The sequence below is a fragment of the Schistocerca cancellata genome, chromosome 7 (assembly GCF_023864275.1).
Source record: "Schistocerca cancellata isolate TAMUIC-IGC-003103 chromosome 7, iqSchCanc2.1, whole genome shotgun sequence".
Taxonomy (NCBI): domain Eukaryota; kingdom Metazoa; phylum Arthropoda; class Insecta; order Orthoptera; family Acrididae; genus Schistocerca; species Schistocerca cancellata.
Window position 1 is genome coordinate 373,009,305 of NC_064632.1, and position 19,879 is coordinate 373,029,183.

Genomic DNA, 19,879 nt, shown 5'->3' on the forward strand with positions numbered 1-19,879 from the left:
TAGTAATACTATATCCAGACATTGCAGGTTTGTTTTTCCTACTCATCCGCATTAACTTACATCTTTCCACATTTAGGGCTAGCTGCCATTACCACATCAACAGGAAATTTCGTGTAAGTGGTCTTGTCTCTTCCTACAGTCACTCAGCTTCGACACGTTACCGTACACCACGGCATCACATCAACAAATTACCGCAGACTACTGCCCACTCTGTTCGCCCAATATTTGTGTACATAGAAAACAACAGTGGTCCTATCACACTTCCCTGGGGCGCTCCTGACGATGTCTTTGTCTCTAATGTTCCTAAAAGGGGAAGGATGTGATATTGGCATCAAGTTTGCATGAAGATAATTCAATAGATCCTGACACTGGAGATAAACGGAATCTGCCCATCGCAACATTTTATAATAGCGCCAAAGGTGGAGTCGACGCTAACAGATAAGTTTACCACTTTATTCAATGTTGCAAGAAATGTGCGATATTCGCCGATGCTTATATTTTTTTGCAGGGATCAGTACACGTGCAATTAATGTGCAAGTAATTTCTTGTGGCAACAATGAGAATTGTAGCAAAGAAAAGGATTCCTGAAACAATTGTATCATGCATTACTTCTACCTCACTTAGTTCGAAGAAGCTTGGCAACTCAGGAATTCACATGGACCTTCATCTGAGGTTATAATGTTATAGGTCAGAGTGTAAAGAAGAAGCAGAAGATGGAAGTAGAAATAGAGAAAAGGAACTGGGATCAAGAGGAAAAGATGAAATACCTGCACAGTAAGGAAAAGACTGACACAATATTATTGTAAAATGTATCACAAGCCAACCTGCTTGACGCACATTGAAACTTTCTGTTCTGACTTCATTAAAATTCCTCTATGTTACCACAGACCAAAAGTGATGAAACAAATGATTGAGTAATATTATCATTGTTGTTGTGTTTTAATGTCAACTTTGCCTTTCTGTAAAGACATATGTCACTTATACTGGGTTTAATTAGTGAGAATTAATAAAGAAGCTAATGAAAAAGTGACTTGATCACTTATTACCACAGCCTGACATTAACCATAAGCAAATTGAATGATTAACATTTCTATTGTTGTTGTGCTCTTTTGTCAGCTTTGGCTTCCTTTAAGGATATTTTCCATTTATAAAGTGCTATGTTAATGAAATTTAATAAATAATTGTATGAACAAGCGATGTGATCAATTTGATGCACAGCATCCATCTCGCAGCGGAAAACACTGTGTCCTATAGGTCAATCTATATGTAATCTTGTATGATTAAAGTTGTGTATACAACTTTTTTATAAAATAATCCATGGTACAACGACTAAGAGCTTCCGTTAAATATCTCTCTGTTTTTTAAATAATCATTAATCACTGACATGAGAATTAAATAGTTCAAACTGGAATATAAGTCACCTGCTACCACCTAACGAAATGTATTACCAACCTTGTAGCAGCAGTTTCCCGTGCAGAAAATCGAAAATCTTGCTGTGACCTGAAATTTGCAAACAAAACGTCACCATCACTATGTACCGGGTGATCAAAACGTCAGTATAAATTTGAAAACTTAATAAACCACGGAATAACGTAGATAGAGAGGAAAAATTGACACACATTCTTGGAATGACATGGGTTTTTATTAGAACCAAAAATAAAACACCCCATATTGCTAGAGGCGTGAAAGATCTCTTGCGCGCGTCGTTTGGTGATGATCGTGTGCTCAGCCGCCACTTTCATCATGCGTGGCCTCCCATGTCCCCAGACATGCGATTATTGTCTTTGGGGTTACCTGAAGTCGCAAGTGTATCGTGATCGACCGACATCTCTAGGGATGCTGAAAGACAACATCCGACGCCAATGCCTCACCATAACTCCGGACATGCTTTACAGTGCTGTTAACAACATTACTCCTTGACTACAGCTATTGTTGAGGAATGATGGTGGACATATTGAGCATGTCCTGTAAAGAACATCATCTTTGCTTTGTCTTACTTTGTTATTGCTATTCTGATCAGATGAAGCAACATCTGTCGGACATTTTTTGAACTTTTGTATTTTTTTGGTTCTAATAAAATCCCATGTCATTCTAAGAATGTGTGTACCTCTCTAAATTATTCCGTGATTTATTCAATTTTCAAATTTTGACTTTTTGATCACCCGGTATTTCTCGTAACTCGTTATTTGGATACACTTTTACCCACAGTCGCCTTTGTGTTTTCTTCTTCTGTTACCTTTTCATCATAAACGCAGCACAAACTGCCAGGCAAATGAGGGATGCGTAGCAGTTTGCTTAAGCGATGAGGGAACTTGTAGGATTTTCCGTTCTTCGCAGTCAAGTCCACAATTAGAGCCTGTCGAAGGGAAAGTCATGTTTTTTGTTATCATCGTATTTTGAAATATGTTTCTGAGATGATAATTTGAGGCTAGAAATTGACGATTTTTCCTCTGATATCGCAGTGATCAGATTACTATTAGCACTTACCAATTAATTTCACAGTTCACACGTTGTAAGAACAGGCTACAATGGTTATTTTGCTTGAATAGCAGTTACCATTTGTAACATCGCAAAATGGGTGGGACAACATGTGAGTGACATCTGTTTTTTTTATTTTAGTATGAGTTGAAACGTATAGTTTCGGTACAATAAAGCAATTTTCAGAATGTCGTGTATTTCACACACTCGTCAGTCGTACTGCAGAGGGTTTTGTTGTGCTATGCTGCCTTGGCGAAATGCAGAAATATCTTGTGTTTAGTGTTTGTAGACAGTTTAGTTAGGCAGGCGTTGCTGCCTTCTTTTAATAAAAGAATGCAATTTATGTGGTAGCGTCTCCTTCATAACTCGCCATCAAGGCTCTTTAAATGCCACTTTTGCCAAACCCGTGTTTCAAAACTTTTTTCTGAATAGTGACAGACTACTGAGAAATATTCTGATGTTTTGGTGCACGGTGTGCAATCACGGCGTACTTTATACTTACGAATGCACCGATTATTTGTAATAGTAAATACGGTACCACTCATATTTCATTAACAATGTGTACATTATATAGTAGTGGTCTTAGTAATAAAGTTACATTGTAATAAAACACAAAGAATTATGTTGTTGAAATCTCCTTTTGTTTACAACTGAATACTTTTAATACTGAAACTCGTAACATCTCACAATGAAAATACTGCGTTGTTGGATTGTGATTATTATAGAATAGAATGCATCTAGCATTTGTAAATAATAAATCCATAATAATGCAGCATCAGATAGGTGTACACAAAATTCTCACAGCAAACTCTTCAGTTCTTTACAGGTATAAAAATGCTTATTACATACCGACAAACCAACATCAAATGCCCATGTGCTTGAGAGACAAAGATTTATTGATTTTTATGCAATTTCATTATGTACAATTTGTATGTCTGTGATACAGGTCAGCTTAACCTAAAATCTTAAAAACGTTAGCCTACATATTACAGTATGAAACAACATGGCCTACTACAAGTAAGATCTATTTACGTACATCATACTACAATATTTTCAATTGATTACAATACATACATACCAGTAATAATAGTATTAACCACTCCTCACTGTTAAGTTCTTTCTCCAGTAAATAATTCGTTTACATGATGATGCTGAATTGTGTAGAAGTTTTTTAATATCCTTTTGCTTATGCTGTCCTGTAGACTCTTGAGAAGATGCTTTACCAGTCTTAGGTATTCATCTCAGGTGGCCTTTATATCTTGTGTCATGTGAATGACCATCTGCATTTCTTTCTAGTAATGTACTGCCATTTGTGAATAAAATCATTGTTTCATGTATCTACATAGATGGAAAAGCCATTTTTAGATTACAGAAGGCAGTCCTACATGAGTCATAGATTTGTTGTTTTATTGAAAATGTTCCTAATGGCCTTTTGCCTGCAATACAGAAATTCTTTTTGTGTTATTGCTGAAGGAGTTTCCCTGAACAGTAATTCCATACTGTAAGTGTGGTTCAAATAATGCATGGTACTCTGTACATATAAGTTGTTTCATGATAAGTATTAATGGTGTTTAATTTGCAACAGACATTGTCCATAAGTTATCTCCGTTGAAGCTTACTGGTGGATGTAATTCATAAAAATCTTTTATAGAGTTAACTTCTTTCAGTCTTGTTTCATATATGAATATACCTATGTGATATTCCTTTTCTCAGTGTGTGAGCACCATGAACATTGTCTTTTTTAGATTTATAATTACATATTTCTGTATGGGCCACTGTGCTGTATTATTTGCTGACATAAAAGCAATTCTTTCCCATGTTTGGCCAGATTTTCTTCTATATTCACTAGTGTCATGTTAGAAGCATTCAATACTTATAGTATCCTTCTTACTTTGAATATTGTTTACAAATAGGTAAAGAGAGTGGGCCAAGTACAGATCCTTGATGTACACCATACTTAATATGCCTGATTTCAGATCTGCATCAAGATTCTGTTGTCATATCCTGCTTTCTGTTACTGCTGAAATATGGATTTTATCCTTTTCAAGCATGTCTGCGAATTACAAATGCCATAGCTTGCAAGTTTTTTAATACTTTTGACAGTTCCAGAACCATACAAGAGAAGCAAGTGCCGACACACCTGATGTGTTAAATTCCTTAGTATATCTAGATGACAGAACAATGAAAACCAATTAAACACAGGCCTAGTTTCATTTCTGACAGAGCTATACGGCAGTTGTGCACAGAAGAGGAAAATGTTAGCATGTTATGTGGGATATCACTCCTTGTTTTATATACTAATAGTCTGTATATTAACATATAAGAATTGAATACGTACTTTATTCACCATCATCAGTGATAACTGTGTGCACCAGTGAATACAAGAGAGCATGTCAACGCCTCTCAGAGAAATATGAAATTCCACTTCAATGACATTAGTGTTGCTCTTTCATATAATTTGTATCTAATAATCAAAACCATAACAGATGAGCTGCCATGTAAGTCTCAGTACTCAGTGTATGAATACTGTACATACAAGGTTGCCAGTTATGTATACACAACCTTGTCTAGAATCCACAGTGGGATCTGTATACTGATGCAGAACTCTTGGAACAAGTTGCTGACAGACATAAGGTAGGAAATAAAACAGCCAAGGAGTCACTTAGAAAACATTAGTAGTGTGTAGTATCACCCACTTTTATAAATTATTGTTTCATATTCATCCTGACAAAAAAAAATAGGATTCTATTATTTTTCAAATAGCAACTTTGGGATGTAATTGATAATTAAAAGGTATATACAATTGATCATTTTAGCATAAAGGGAGCAAAGAAAATTCCTATGTTTAATGTCACACCCTGTGGCTCTGCAGATGAGGATGCCGAGACACAGTAGTTGACAACTCTTAACTTGAAGGTAACTAGTCTGAGTTTTGATGGTAGAAGAAATATTCATCATCAGATACTGGAGGAGAGGTTATGAATTTTACATATCCATATTATCAGGCAGTGGACCATTGTCCGTAATTAACTCCCAAGGACTCCCACAGTGATTAATAGAGCAGCGAAAAGTGATGGTATTCAGATTGTCAGATGGGGATGTTAGGTATGGTGGCTGCATCCTAAAACTACTTGGGAAGAGTGAGGTGTGCAACAGCAGCGAGCTTTCACTTTCTTCATGCCAAGATTGCTTGTGTCTGTTTATGTGTGGATGGATATGTGTGTGTGTGCGCGCGAGTGTATACCCGTCCTTTTTTCCCCCTAAGGTAAGTCTTTCCGCTCCCGGGATTGGAATGACTCCTTACCCTCTCCCTTAAAACCCACATCCTTTCGTCTTTCCCTCTCCTTCCCTCTTTCCTGACGAAGCAACCATTGGTTGCGAAAGCTTGAAATTTTGTGTGTGTGTTTGTGTGTCTTTTTATTGTGTCTATCTACCAGCGCTTTCCCATTTGGTACGTCATGGAATCTTCGTTTTGAAGCTCATAAAATTTTAAATTGCTCCATTTCTTTTCTTGGGCAGGGTTCGCAGTAATATAAAACTTTTTGAAGGGCAATATTTTCACCGTAAACCATCACTTAAAATTAAGCAAAGCATTTCTTTCATCTGTCCATCAGCTATTCCTGTGGCTACATTTAATGTCATGGCAGTATAAGTTCATTTCCAACCAAGCCTATTCCATAATCCATTTCTTTCTTTTGTCTGTACTAATTATTCCCAATAGGAATCTTCCTATTCCTCTCTGAACAGTTCTCACATTTTCAATGATTTTCACATTAAAAGTCCATATTTTACTATCAAAAGTTAAAACATCTAATAAATAATTATTGTAAACTTTCCTTTTCATAGACATTGGAAACCCAGTTTTCAAGTGAAACATTTTGAGCCTACACACATACCAAAAAATTTGAGCGTCTTCTGTTATACAAAAACATTCATGCCCTGATCCAATATGGCCCAAGCAACAAAACTCAAGACCACAAACTTCAGGAAACAAGTATACTGCTGTTTACACATTCATGTTATACATGGTTCAGTCACATTAGAAGTCTGAATAACCAACTTTTGCAGCACAGACATGCAGGAAGAGAGTCAGTGACATTCTGGAAGGTACTGAAAACGATGTTGAGCTGTGCCAACTCCAGTGCCATGGCCACCATGGCCAGCTGCGCTAGGTTTCTCAGTTGATGATCCATGACATGGGCGTTTGGTGTCCAGGCGAGTACAGTAAACTCATCCTAGTGCCCTTCAGATCATGCATGTACAATTCAAGCTGTATGAAATGTTGCCTGCTGGCACATACCATCAGATGAGTCCTTGTGGCCATCCACTGTGCCTTCCAGAATGATGAGCTCACCCGGAGAATGCTAAGCAAACATTCCCCAGTCTGTAATGTTCCCTCCTTGGGCCTGGACCCTTCTGATGACTGCTGCAGGGCTGTACAGGCCAACGGCCATCTGTCCAATGGAGCATAAAATTTGATTCATGTGAGAAATCCACCTGACACCACTCAGTGCTGCAGTATTGGTGTGCAAATTCCAGCCTTCATTGCTGATGAACAGGAGTCAGCATGGGTGCCTGCTGCAGAGGCCCAATCACAGCAACATTCAGTGAACAGATGTTGAGGAGACACTGTTGGTGGCCCCTTGGTTCATCTGGCCAGTCAGTTGCTCAACATTTGCATGTCTATTCACCTGTACCCATCTCCATAGCCATCGTTCACCCCTGTCATCTATGGCCCATGGCACACCACAGTTGTCTTGGCACATGACCAACCGAGGTGGCGCAGTGGTAGCACACTGGACTCGCATTCGGGAGGACGACGGTTCAATCCCGCATCCGGCCGTCCTGATTTAGGTTTTCGGTGATTTCCCTAAATCGCTCCAGGCAAATGCTGGGATGGTTCCTTTGAAAGGGCACGGCCGACTTCCTTCCCTAATCCGATGAGACCGATGACCTCGCTGTTTGGTCTCTTCCCCCAAACAACCCAACCCAATCCTCTTGGCATATGTTTTGGATAGCGCTATTTTTCCATGCACAGTATACATCAACTACAGTGGGATGCGAAAGGCTACAAATGTAGCCACGTCAGAAATGCTTCCACCCTTGTCCTGAAAGCCAATGATTTTAACCTTTTAAATGTCAAATAAATCCTCTGTTTCCATATCACAACAGCAACTGCACTGTTTTTCATGCCCCCCCCCCCCCCCCCCCACTCACACACTTTATACATCCTCCACTGCTAGTGCTGCCACCTGCCCGCAGTGAGTGGTTACTGCATGTTCAGATGCAGGCAGCGGTCACATTAATGTGACTGGACCCTATAATAGCAACAGCTCCCTCTTTTGAAGTAATTTACATGAAAGATGCCTACCAAAAACACTGGAAATCATTGGGATTCTATGAATGTTGATTTAGTGAGACAACTGCTTCAGTCAATAAGTTGTACATACCAGGAGAATTTTCTAAATGACCACATTAAATATGATAATACTGAGGGAGAGATGATCCATGAATCATGCCCATGTGTGAATGTCTTCCTCTCTTTAGTGATTCTCGCAGCTCTACTTAAACATTTTCTCTTTAAAGGTTCATGTACAATTTACTGTACTACTTGAATAATAATCTGCACACCAGTGCAAGGAGTCTGCCTGGTAACCAACTCTACAGCCTAATAGAAGTTGCAATGCAAGCTGCTTCCTGCACCCCAAGAGTTGAAAATAATTTTCTTCTCCAAAATATTCCCCTACATCATAGGTAGCATAGCTGATCTCTTCACTTGGCTTAGAAACACAAGCTACTTAGTAACTGCACCAGGCTTTGTATTCCCCTTCCATAACTACTTTTTAGCACTTAAAACTTTTTGTCCATTCTCCAGGCTTTCCCTCCCTAGCCATAGCTTGCAAATTATGTCCTTTGTCAGTCTGAAATTGTATGATTTTTCCCATGGTCTGTATAAGTGTTGAAACTATTGGAGTTGTCGACACTGAAGCTATCAGTGCCACTATGTTTCCAGAATCTCTCTGCTGATTTTGGACATTGTCTATAATCTAGCTTTCTTATGTGTAGCATAAGACTTTTGTCCCTAGTCATTAAGAAACACTGTGATAGAAGAGTGGCATTGTGTTAAACATACGACAAAATCCAATCTTAATGACTGATAACTAACATGATGTATACAGTCTCTGTATCAATGCTACTTTGATTCATTGATTTATTTCCTTCGTCAATTGCTCACTGCTGAACCATTGGATATAAACAAATGATTGTAATAGCACACAATATTATGCTGTACATCAAACAGACTTGTTATGATATGACCGCTTATGCAATAAAAAGCCTTCGCATTGTATCAAATTTCTATTTCTGTTTGCAGCATCTGTAGTGAGCCTTGTGGTTGCGGCTGTTCTATGGGGCTGCACTAATCCATTCATCAAAAAAGGAAGTTCAGGGGTAGAGGACATTAGTGAAAAATCTTCTACCAAAAAGTTTTTTAAAGAAGTTAAATTCCTATTGAGTAATTGGAAGGTTTGTATACTACTATGGATTGTTTTTCTTTGACATTCATAGTCTTCTACATGTTCAGTAACTAGTATGTTTTTTTTTAATACAAGCAATTCGTGTTATTCTTGCTTCTGATTTTTTAAACTGTAATCATCAAGTATAGTTGTCTGTAAATTCAATTTACATCTTTTACAGTACATGACACCTTTCCTTTTAAACCAGAGTGGTTCACTGTTTTACTTTTTGGCTCTTCAAAATACAGGTGACTAAATATTTTTACCTTATTTACCATATTCTGTGAACTTCATATAACTTAAAACGCGTATTATAATCCATGATTTTTGTAAAGAAAATAACATTCTGATGGCGTGCTTTTCGTTGTTCAGGCAAGGCATTGATTGCATTAATTTTCCAGCATGATATATTGATCACTGAAGCTGTGTTGCTATGTGTACCCGTGCCTGAACTCCAGCCATCCATGAAGTATAGCCGGTGTTGCAATGGTGTTTGTAGATGAGTTCAACTCCCAGCCCCTGGTATGTCCTCTATTGCTTTGATGGCTGAGATGACTGCTGAATTCTCAATATCTTCAGTGCTGGATCTAATGTCTTGCTTAAACTGAAATCTCCATCTTGGTTTATTAGGTTTTTGAACATCTTTATTATGGTAGATGCATTAACTAGGCTGTCTGAGAAACTTGGTGTTTGCACCGTGTTACTGGTGGCATCATATTTTATGTGAACAATAATCGTGAAATGAAATGTAATGAGAGTAGAGTCGGGGTGCAAATTCCAAGCTTCTGAGAAATTGTAACTAAAGATTCTATTGAAAAAAAGATGAAAAACATAATAAACCAGGATGGAATTTTAAATTCAACCAGGACTCTGGATCCTGCATTTAGTTTATCAAAATCTCACTGTGTGTCTCATCCATCAGACCTAGAAAATACTAAGAGAATGTGTGCTTCACTGAATGTCACTGTAAGCTCTTAAAAAACATGAGCATCAAGGGGGGAAGTGGACACTAAGAGTCAAAATGGACTATAAATAGCAGCTTTGATACACACATGCACACACAGGTTTTTGGGAGGTTTCCCTTGGTTGAGGCAAATACATCAACTGGAAATCCCCTCCCAGATATTCTTGACTGGGAACCCATCTACCCCACTCCCAGCCTACTGGGATAACAGCTCTTATGAGTAGGTGAAGAAAGATTTAAAAGTCTGAATAAGTCCAGGCAGTTAATAACCTCTATAACACAGCTTGCAGCACCTGAAGAAGACAACTTGTTCAGCTGTCGAATGTCTTGCAGCAAAATGGAATCAACAACTTGGCTGAATATTCTAAAGTACCTTATTAATCAGTCATTGCCAGAAAACCAGTGAGGTCAAGTTGTGTGTATTTCATCTGCCTTCGACAACTGATGGGCAGTGTACATTGTAACTGCAAATACAGGATTTTAAAATATATGCCCAAAAAGATACACTGGTCAACGTTCAGGGAAGTATGCTTTATAGAATTATCACAGTAAAAAAATTGTATGGGAAAAGTTGATAAGTACATGTTTGACATGTTTATTCTGTACTACTGCCAATATAAGATGAAACGTTTTCAGCTGGTCACTTTTTAATATAAGTTTATGGAAATGGAAACCATGTATTGAGTCAATAAGAATGAAAATTGAATGGTGTAACTTATGTTTCTCAGCTGCCTCAAAACTCTGAGACATTAAGCACATTGCATGAAAGAGATGTCATTAGGAATCATGCAGTTTTTTTATACCATATTACTTCAGAACACTTAAAAAAGATTATGTATAGTTTTGGAACATTTGTACATATTAACTGGAGTGACCCAACAAGCTACCAAAAAGTTGGAGAGAGTAAACATTAATATTATGAAAAGGGTTGATTGCTACTCACCATATGGAGGAGATGTTGAGCCGCAGACAGCCACAACAGAAAGCATACAGTTGAGCTGCCAAAAGGCGTTCTTCTAAAAAAATAAATAAATAAATAGAAAATTAAAAAAAAACATTGACGCAAGCACAACTCTCTCTCTCTCTCTCTCTCTCTCTCTCTCTCTCTCTCTCTCTCTCTCTCTCTCTCTTCCCCCCCCCCCCCTCACACACACACACACAGATACATATATATGACCACTACCTCTGACCAATGGGTCTGGTCTCAGTAGTCAGAAACAGCAGTCATGAGTGTTTTCTACATTAGGAGAAGGCCTTTTGGCCAAAAGCTTAAGCATATAGCAGTCTTTTGGTTGTGCCTTTCTGCTACTCAACTTCTCCTCTATATGAGGAGTAGCAGTCTATCTGTAGCGGTAGTGGCAAATTATCTTGCTGCAAAGTTCTGATTATCAAAGAAGTTTATGAGACGTTATGTAGTCATAGTGTTGTTTACTCTTTTTATTAACTTTTGGTCATCATTTGTAACCAGAGATGTATTTTATGCATTGTCTCTGTAGTTGTGCTTTGTAAATGTTGACACAAATCTTGTCAAATACCAAACATTTAATGGTGACAACCACATTATCATGCTGCTTAGTGAGTTAAATGACTGCATTGGCAACAGCATACATGTAAACCTTTTGTACCACAATGTACACATGAGACAACTGTGCCAGCCATGCTGTGAAGTTCTCATGCAGCTTACAGATGAGCCTAGACTATACTTGTGTCAGAACTAGCAGCCACAAGTGAGATGCCATTGATCTCAGCAGTCAGCCATGTATCCATGAAACCGTCTCCCTTTTGGCAACAAAGCCCAATACTTTGGCTTGCTCAATTGGAGAGCCAGTTTCTGCTGGCACATGTACTGCCGATGAGAAGAAGTACAACTACGTCATTGCGGCACTAAATGAAAAGATGGCCAGCAAAGCAAATTATGTCCTAAGGAGCTAGAATATGAATAGTGCCGGAATATGAACAGTAACAGGTGATTCCCCTGCCACGGAAATGTACTCAGCAATTAAAATCACACTAATCAATGACTGTATCAGTCAGAGACCAAGAGACTGGAGAAATTGCTGCACACAGAAGAGCTTGGTGATCCAACACCATCACAATTATTATGTCATCTGTGCACTTTGGCAAATAATGCAGTCAGTGGTAACATACTGAGGTGTATCTGGATGTCACACCTACCCAAGGGCACACAAAAGATACTTACGGTGTGTGCCAGAGCTTTAGATGCGCTCATGCGGACAGCCAACCGTATAGTGGAAAGGTATCTGTGTGCAAGAGAGGCAACTGCCACACCACAACCAGAGAGTCCCGCCATAGCAACATTTACATCGCTACAGGCACATGTTGGTACTACAGATGATTTGGTACAGAGACCACGAAATGTGACCTGCCATTTCATGACAAGGGCTCATTGCTGATGGCAATTGACTCAACAGATCACTGAGCGATACACAAAATAGCGGTTCTTGACAGACGCTGGAGCAGATGTGTCAGTTAACCCGGCCAAATGCCTACCTCATGGTAGTCGTGACGATTGTCACCTGTTTACCGCCATTGGCTCCACCAGACATATGAACGGGTGACATTAGCTCTCAATCTTGGTCTCCAATGTTGATTCAAATGGCAATTCATAGTCGCTGACATAGAGTATCGGACATTAGGAGGAGACTTTTTTCATACTTTGGACTTCTTCAGACCTCAAACACAACAGTCTTCTGGGCACGACAACCAACCTAAGGAGCCAGAATATGAACAGTGCCAGAATATGAACAGTAACGGGTGATTCACCATATGTTGCACTCCTTCAGCAGTATCTGGAGATTACGCAGTAGTCACCCACACTTGCACCAGTCAACACAGTATGGTGCACTACATGTTAACAACTCCTACACAACACCATTTATGCACGGCCACTGTGTTTGAAACTGTATAAGTTTAAAGCAGCAAATGAGGACTTTGCCTTCATGCTGGTGCAGGGAATCTGTCAACCATCTAGTAGCAACTGGTATCTGCCTCTCCACATCCTGCCACAGAAAACTAATGGATGGTGCCCCTGTTGCAATTATCATCAGCTCAACAAACAGACTATTCCTGATTGATACCGCATGCCCCACATTGAGGACTTCACACACAACATACATAGTAAATGCATCTTCTCTGCTATAGATGTATTGCGAGCTTACTATCAAAAACCAGTCATGCCAGAGGACATCCCCAAAGCGGCTGAGTGTACCCCATTCAGACTTTTTGAATCTACTAGGATGCCATATGGTCTATGCAACAGTGCCCAAACTTTTCAAGGGTTTAAGGACAAAATGATACATGATCTTGATTTCTGTTTTATCTATATTGATAATGTTTTAGTGATGTCCAGATCGGGGCAGTGTATTTAGAGTATTTATGCACGCTTTTCAACCGTCTTTGTGCACACAGTTTGCTTATAAATCCAGTGAAGTGTGTTTTCGGAGCACCAGTGGTGCACACCATCAACACCCATGAAACACAGCCTCCACAAGAGAGAGTCAAGACGATATTGAATCATCCACAACCAATAACAATACATGAGTTCGTCAGTTTCTAGGTGTCACAAACTTATATAGGCATTTCATTTGTAACTATGCCTTATTGGCGGCACCTTTAAATGAGTACCTGGGAAAATGTGTTAAACTGGGATTCGAACCCGGGATCTCCCATGTACTAGGCAATTGCATTAAGCACTGCACCACCCAGACACAGTGTTTATCACAACTTCGTGGACTATCTTTGCACGCTTCTTGGCCGACCCACACTCGCACCTAGCATCACCTACCCACAGCCCCTGTCCATGTCCTGACAACTTGTTTGAAAGAACAGACACAGTGCAGAATCCACAACTAAATTGGAGGGGAGGGGAGGGGGGGGGAGAAAGGAAAGGAAATTGAAGGGATTATTGATATCAGCTGCATTGGGACTTTACGTAGATTCAGCAGCAGCGAATATAAATGTGTGCCAGACCAGGATTTGAACCCATGATCTCCTGATTATTAGGCAGTTGCATTAACTGTGTCCGAAAGAAGAGACACCAAGCATTCATATAATTGATATGCCTTGATGGGCAATGAATCCACCTTCTTCAGTGTGGATGCACGATTATGTCTGACCTCCTGCAGGAATCTCAAACTAGTGAGCATGGAGGACATGGCATCGGCAGGAACTGTGGATACGTGGCTCTTGGTGGGAGTTTATGTCGGCCGAGAGGCATGCCAAGCTGGTCCACACAATTGCTATAAACACTGTTTCTGGGTGTTACAGTGGTTAACACAACTGCCGATCCAGCAGACATTTTCGCTTGTCACTGCTGATTTTACATTAAGCCCCAATGCAGCTGACATCAATAATCCCTTCCCTTTTCTTTTCATTCCTTTCTCCCCCCCCCCCCTCCAGTTTCAGTTTATATATAATGTATCACACCTGCAGATTCCAGATGTTGTGTCTGTTGTTTCAGACACGTCCAAAAGAACAGATACCAAGCATTAATATAAAAGATTTTTTCCTTGTGTTCCCATAAGCTGTTTTGTTTTATAATGCATAAATTCTTTATGTGTTATTTAAGAGAGTAAATGATCCCACTGAGTGGAGAAACGTCTCCTAAACATGTTTGGGTACTAAAACAAGAAAAATTGTGTTTGCTCAAGGCAGGACCACAATTCCTTATATTGTATTAGGAAGCAAATGCAGACAAGAAAAGAGGTTCAACCACAAGATGATTACAAAAATGGTTTAAATCATGAATTGAGAATAAGATAGGAAGATGATGATAGTGCTGCCCTCATGGAAAGGGGGGGGGGGGGATGAATGTTGGAAGAAGGCAGTACACAATCTTACAAAGAAGAAGTGATGTGGACAAAAGAGAGTAGTTTGAAACGGGTTAACAGAGGTGTCATCCAGGAGGATTGTGAGACCATAGGGTATTCTGGAGAGATAATTCCCAAGTGTGTAGTTCAGAGAAATGTGTGCTAGAAGGAAGAATGCAACAGCCTGTGTAATGAAGCCGATCTTGAAAGTCACTCATATAGGGGTGTGCAGTATGTTGGGCAACTGGATGGTCAAGTTTGCGGCTCACCACAGATTGACGGTGGCCTTTCATATGAGTAGACTGTTGGTTACCTATCATATCTACAGAAAATGCTTTGCAGTTATTGTGACATAGCTGACATATAACAGCTGTTTTCACATGTGGCCGTGTCTTTTACTGGGTAGGAAATGCTTGTGGCTGGGTTGCAGGAGGCGGCGGGTGGCTGCATGGGATAGGCCTTGCATCTGGGTTGACAACAAGGAGTGCTGGGTCGGAATATGGATGGACAAGGATACTCTATGGGTGGATCAGTGAAGGGACACTGCTTTGGTTGATGTGAGTAGATTTCTGGGTAAGTATCATAATCGAAGCACTTGTGAGGAGGTTGTTAAGCTTTTCAAGGTCAAGTTGATACTGGGTGATTGTAGGAGTGTTCATCGACGGGTGGTTAATAGATTTACCAGTCTCAGAGGATGATATGGCAAGGAGATCTGTATATAGCTGAGCTGTATAGGATATTGTCTGTCAATAAAGGTTCTGGTAAGGTTGTCAGTATATTTTGTCAAATCAGGCTTTCCAAGGCAGATGGCTGTCAAAGCTGTAACGAAGAGGCTTTTCAACATGGAATGGGTGATAGCAGTCAAAGTGGAGGTACTGTATGTGGTTGGTGCACTTGATGTGAAAGGATGTACTCATGGAGCTGTTGTCTAAGAGTGCAGATTGGCATTTAGAAAGATGGCTTATGCAGCTGAGAAGGATCAGGTGGAGCAGGTTTTGTAGTTGGTGCTGAGGATATGGATAAATGTTGTCCTCATCATGAGTCCAAATCATGAAAATGTCATCAATGCATCTGAACCAGTCAAGGGTTTTAGGTGTTGACTTGATAGGAAGGATTTCTCCAGATGGTGTATAAATAAGTTGACACAGGATGGTGCCATGTGAGTACCCATGACAGTATCACTGATTTGGTTATAGGTTTGGAATTCAAAAGTGAAATAATTGTGGGTCAGGATGTGGTTGGCTATGAGGATTAGGAAAAAAGGGATGGGTTTGGTCTCAGGCAGGCGGTCACTGGAAAATGTAGTGTTCCATGGCTGCAAAGCCATGGGCATGAGGGTTGTTGGTGTATTAGGATGTTGCATCCACAGTAACCTACAAGGAGTTTGGAGTAACGGGACAGAAACTGTGAAAAGGCATGAAGGAAGCGAGCAGTTTCTTGAATGTAGGATGTGAGGTTACAGACAATAGTTTGGAGGTATTGGTCAACAAATGTAGAGGTTTGCTCTATGGGCGAATTGTACCCAGCCACAATGAGATGACCAGTAGGGAGAACTGAGGATTTGGGTTTGGGGAGTATGTAAAAGGCAGGGGTGCTGAGAGTAAAAGAGGGGGGGATTGCTGGTGTGAGGAAGGAAATGCATTCAGGTGTCAAGTTTTGGGATAGAGATCTAAGGGTTTGAGGAACTGCTGGAGATCATGTTGGACTTCTGGAATGGCATCATGTCTGTAAGGTTTGTATGCAGAGGTGTTGGAAAGTCGATGGAGGCCCTCAGTCACATAGTCACTGTGATTCATGACCATTGTGGTGATGTCTTGGTCTGTGGGGAAGGATGATAAGATCTTGATTGGTTTCCAGATAACAGATAGCTGTATGTTCTATTTGAGTGGTGTTGAACTCATTGGGAAGAGATGTAAGATAGGAAGGTGAAGTCTGGTTAGAAAGGGATGACTGCAAGAAAGGGATGAAGAGAAGGAAGATCATGGTTGGAGGGAAGTCAGAACTGTTTCATCTCCTTGTGCCATTTAGTTCAAAAAAATCCATGCCCAAACTTTTGGGGATGACAAGTGGTAAACAGGCCAACATGCTGTGCTAGACAGTTGCAATACAAGCTGACTTCTGGATACCTGGTATGTAGATAAATGCTGATTTTTTTTCATGCAATACTGTTGTTGTGGACATCAGAACTAATTCAGTTAATGTACCTTTTTTAATATGTATATTTTTAATAAAATCTTTCAAACATTACTTCAAAATATAAATATGAATGTATATTGTTATACATAAACAATAATTTAATAGAAATTATAATCCTCTATGGCATCTTCATGTGTGACTTCTGAAGAAGGTATGTTATAACACAATTCCGAAAAACAGATACTGTCAACAAAAAATCTAACTACAAGAAAAAATGCTCCCCTTTAATGAATTTCCAATAGGAAAATACTTACAACTCCAAAAATTAGTAGTCTTGCGTGGTATGGTAGTTTTGTAAACATCATGGTAGATGTAAAGGTGCTTTACACTCCATCATTCCCAAGTCATTTCACTTCATGCTTTGTGTTTTATGCAAACTTTGCACTTCCTTATTGGGTGTTTTTTTTTAGTCTTCAGGTTGATATGTTCCCCTTGGGAAATGGGCACAATATTGTACTTTGAATTGAAGAGGTGTTTCACCTAGTAGATGTTTTCCTCATTTTATGAAGTCCAGTAATTGGACATTTTTAAAAATTGCCTCTGCTAGATTTATTTGACACTCAACATATTTTTCCATTCTTTACTGTGTATTGTTTTATGGATAATGTACGTATTGAACAGAGCCATGTCTGTTATATATACAAAAATGTTTCCTGTATCCTTTGAGGAATTTTCTCATGACTGGGAGACAGGCCAACATTTGATCTTGATCATTTATTATGCCCATTCCCTTATTGTATTCGATGATGCATTGGTGCTTCATTTTTTTTCTTAACTGTTTGTCTGTGTGTTCAACCCTCTCTACAGTGTCTTATTTCATTAATATCATTTACACATCAAGCTTGTATTCTGATCTCAGAGCCAACAAATTGTTACAATTTTCTCATAAACATTCTCCTTTCTTAGTTTTTGAATATTCTTTGGCATATTTTGCATACTGTCCTGTTAACATTTATGTTTTCGTGGTGTAATTTTAAAAACAGGTTGGGAGAAAAGTCCCAGTTGTCAAGGAACATAGTATATTCCTTATTCACTATGAAAATTGACAAGTTAATGAAGGCATTCTCTGATGTACTGCTGTTGCTATCAGTTTTGTCCTGGCCAGGAAATATTTTGAAACAATAACAATAACCAGTACTTGCCTCTGGTAGTTTGTGAATTTCTAATGCAAATCTCACTTTTTTTGAAAGAGTAGATTGTTTGTATGCTAAATATACTTAATCTTTCTTTAAAACCTGTCTATCTGACATTTTCATCTGGTATGTGAATTTCTTTAACTTTTTCAGGCCAAATAATAGATCTTATGTTTCAAAACTGGTTGGTACTGTCAGTAGTTTCATTTTTGCAAAAATATAAGAAAATCCAAATTTGTTTAAATATTTTAAGAGACATTAGTTTTTAAAAAAATATTCACATTTGTGCTACTAGTCTTAATATGTTTGGATGTTTAGTTTTCTGACTTGAGCCATCAAGATGCACAGTGCATAGTTGGCCTTCATTTTGTCAAAAACAACAGGGTATCAAGTGTCCTCTTTCTGCCTTGTGCCCTTCATGGTCTGTTATCTGACGTGAAGGGATTTGTTTCTGTGGAAAGTATTTCCCACAATTTGTTATCAAGCATAATAAAAAATAATTCTAATAATCCTGGGTGTTCAGTTAAATGATTTGAAATAGAGGCTTTTATGCCACAAGTTTCACAATATTTCGAAATGATTGGTGCGTTTTTCACTTCCTGCCAGATCCATCATACACATGATTGAGGCATTGCATTTTCTCTTACTATCATTATCTGCAATTGAAAGCTTTGCACACTTTCCCTTTTGTACAAAGATGTCTCTATCTCTGGATTTTTCGTCACTATTTCCGCGTGAACACCCCACTCTTGACATTATGTAAAGGTCTATTAAATTTTTCTTCAAAAATGAGGGTACAAAACCACTAGCACGCGTAATGTAGATTTAATAAATTGTGACCAATTCTCATAATGGTAAGAACTAAACCACAATTATAACTAACAAGGTTTTGTCTCATGGGATGCACTCATGATGTTTACACTTGTTCAGAACATTTTTTCTTGCGTGTGTGGCCAGATGTTTACATTTGGCCCAACTCCTGTTCTCACATGTGTAACTTGTTATGTTTATGGTTGGCCTGCATTTGTTTTCATGAGTCAGACTCATCAAAGTACAGCAAGGGATTGAACAATGTTTTGTATGGAGATTTGGTTGACTGTTATTAGTGGGGTGCATGGCGAAGAAATGTATCCACTGCAGAGAATAAGAAAGGAAAGAAGATCCTTTACGAGTCCAGTATGGTTGAACTTAGGGTTTGGGCTAAAAATGTGGTATATAGAAAGTACTCAAACTTATGCAGGGATCAGAATTTTGGCAGAAAAGTTGATAATAGTGTTAAGGGAGCTTTGTGTTTCATGGAAGGTGTAAGGAAGTTTTTGGGAATGTGGAAGTAAGTCAGCAAGCCACAGTGAGGGAGCTATAGATCAGATTGGTAGGATCTTTCTTGGTTACAGGTAATACCATGCAGGCATAGGAGAGGAGTAGCATGCTGTTCCAACTGTTGAAGGGCAGACATTTCTATTGCAGCGATGGCACTCAAGAAGTTGCGGTCAAACAGTAAAAGGATTTTGTGAACGGAGTAGAGGCTGTGAAGCATGCTTTGAGCTTGGATTGTATATGATGGACCAGATTGATGATGGTGAAGGACAGGTGGAATTGGAAACGTTGAAGGTTCTTGTAGGAGATGAGATATCCTACCCACATCACCCCAACTAGTGTTCCACAGCCCAGCCAACCTACAGAATATCTGTGTTCATCCCAATACTGCACCTTGTGGGTCATTCCCTTGTTGTTCGCCCAGATTGAAGACCTGCCCCATAAACC

The 19,879-nt window shown here is 39.2% G+C and overlaps 1 protein-coding gene across 2 annotated transcripts in view; it reads left to right on the plus strand.

Annotated features, from left to right (window-relative positions):
* The first annotated feature begins 1,815 nt into the window (after nucleotides 1–1,815).
* The window catches only part of LOC126092104 (transmembrane protein 234 homolog), a 31,871-nt gene continuing 13,807 nt past the window's right edge, over nucleotides 1,816–19,879 (plus strand). Inside the window, exons 1-3 of one of the 2 annotated variants that reach the window (XM_049907535.1) lie at nucleotides 1,816–1,967; nucleotides 8,852–9,003; nucleotides 9,175–9,241. In XM_049907535.1, the coding sequence (XP_049763492.1) occupies nucleotides 1,940–1,967; nucleotides 8,852–9,003; nucleotides 9,175–9,241 (247 nt within the window). In that variant the 5' untranslated portion in view covers nucleotides 1,816–1,939. Of the gene's footprint in view, nucleotides 1,968–2,106; nucleotides 2,591–8,851; nucleotides 9,004–9,174; nucleotides 9,242–19,879 lie in introns of those variants that run through there. The other variant, XM_049907536.1, reaches the window with a different exon arrangement.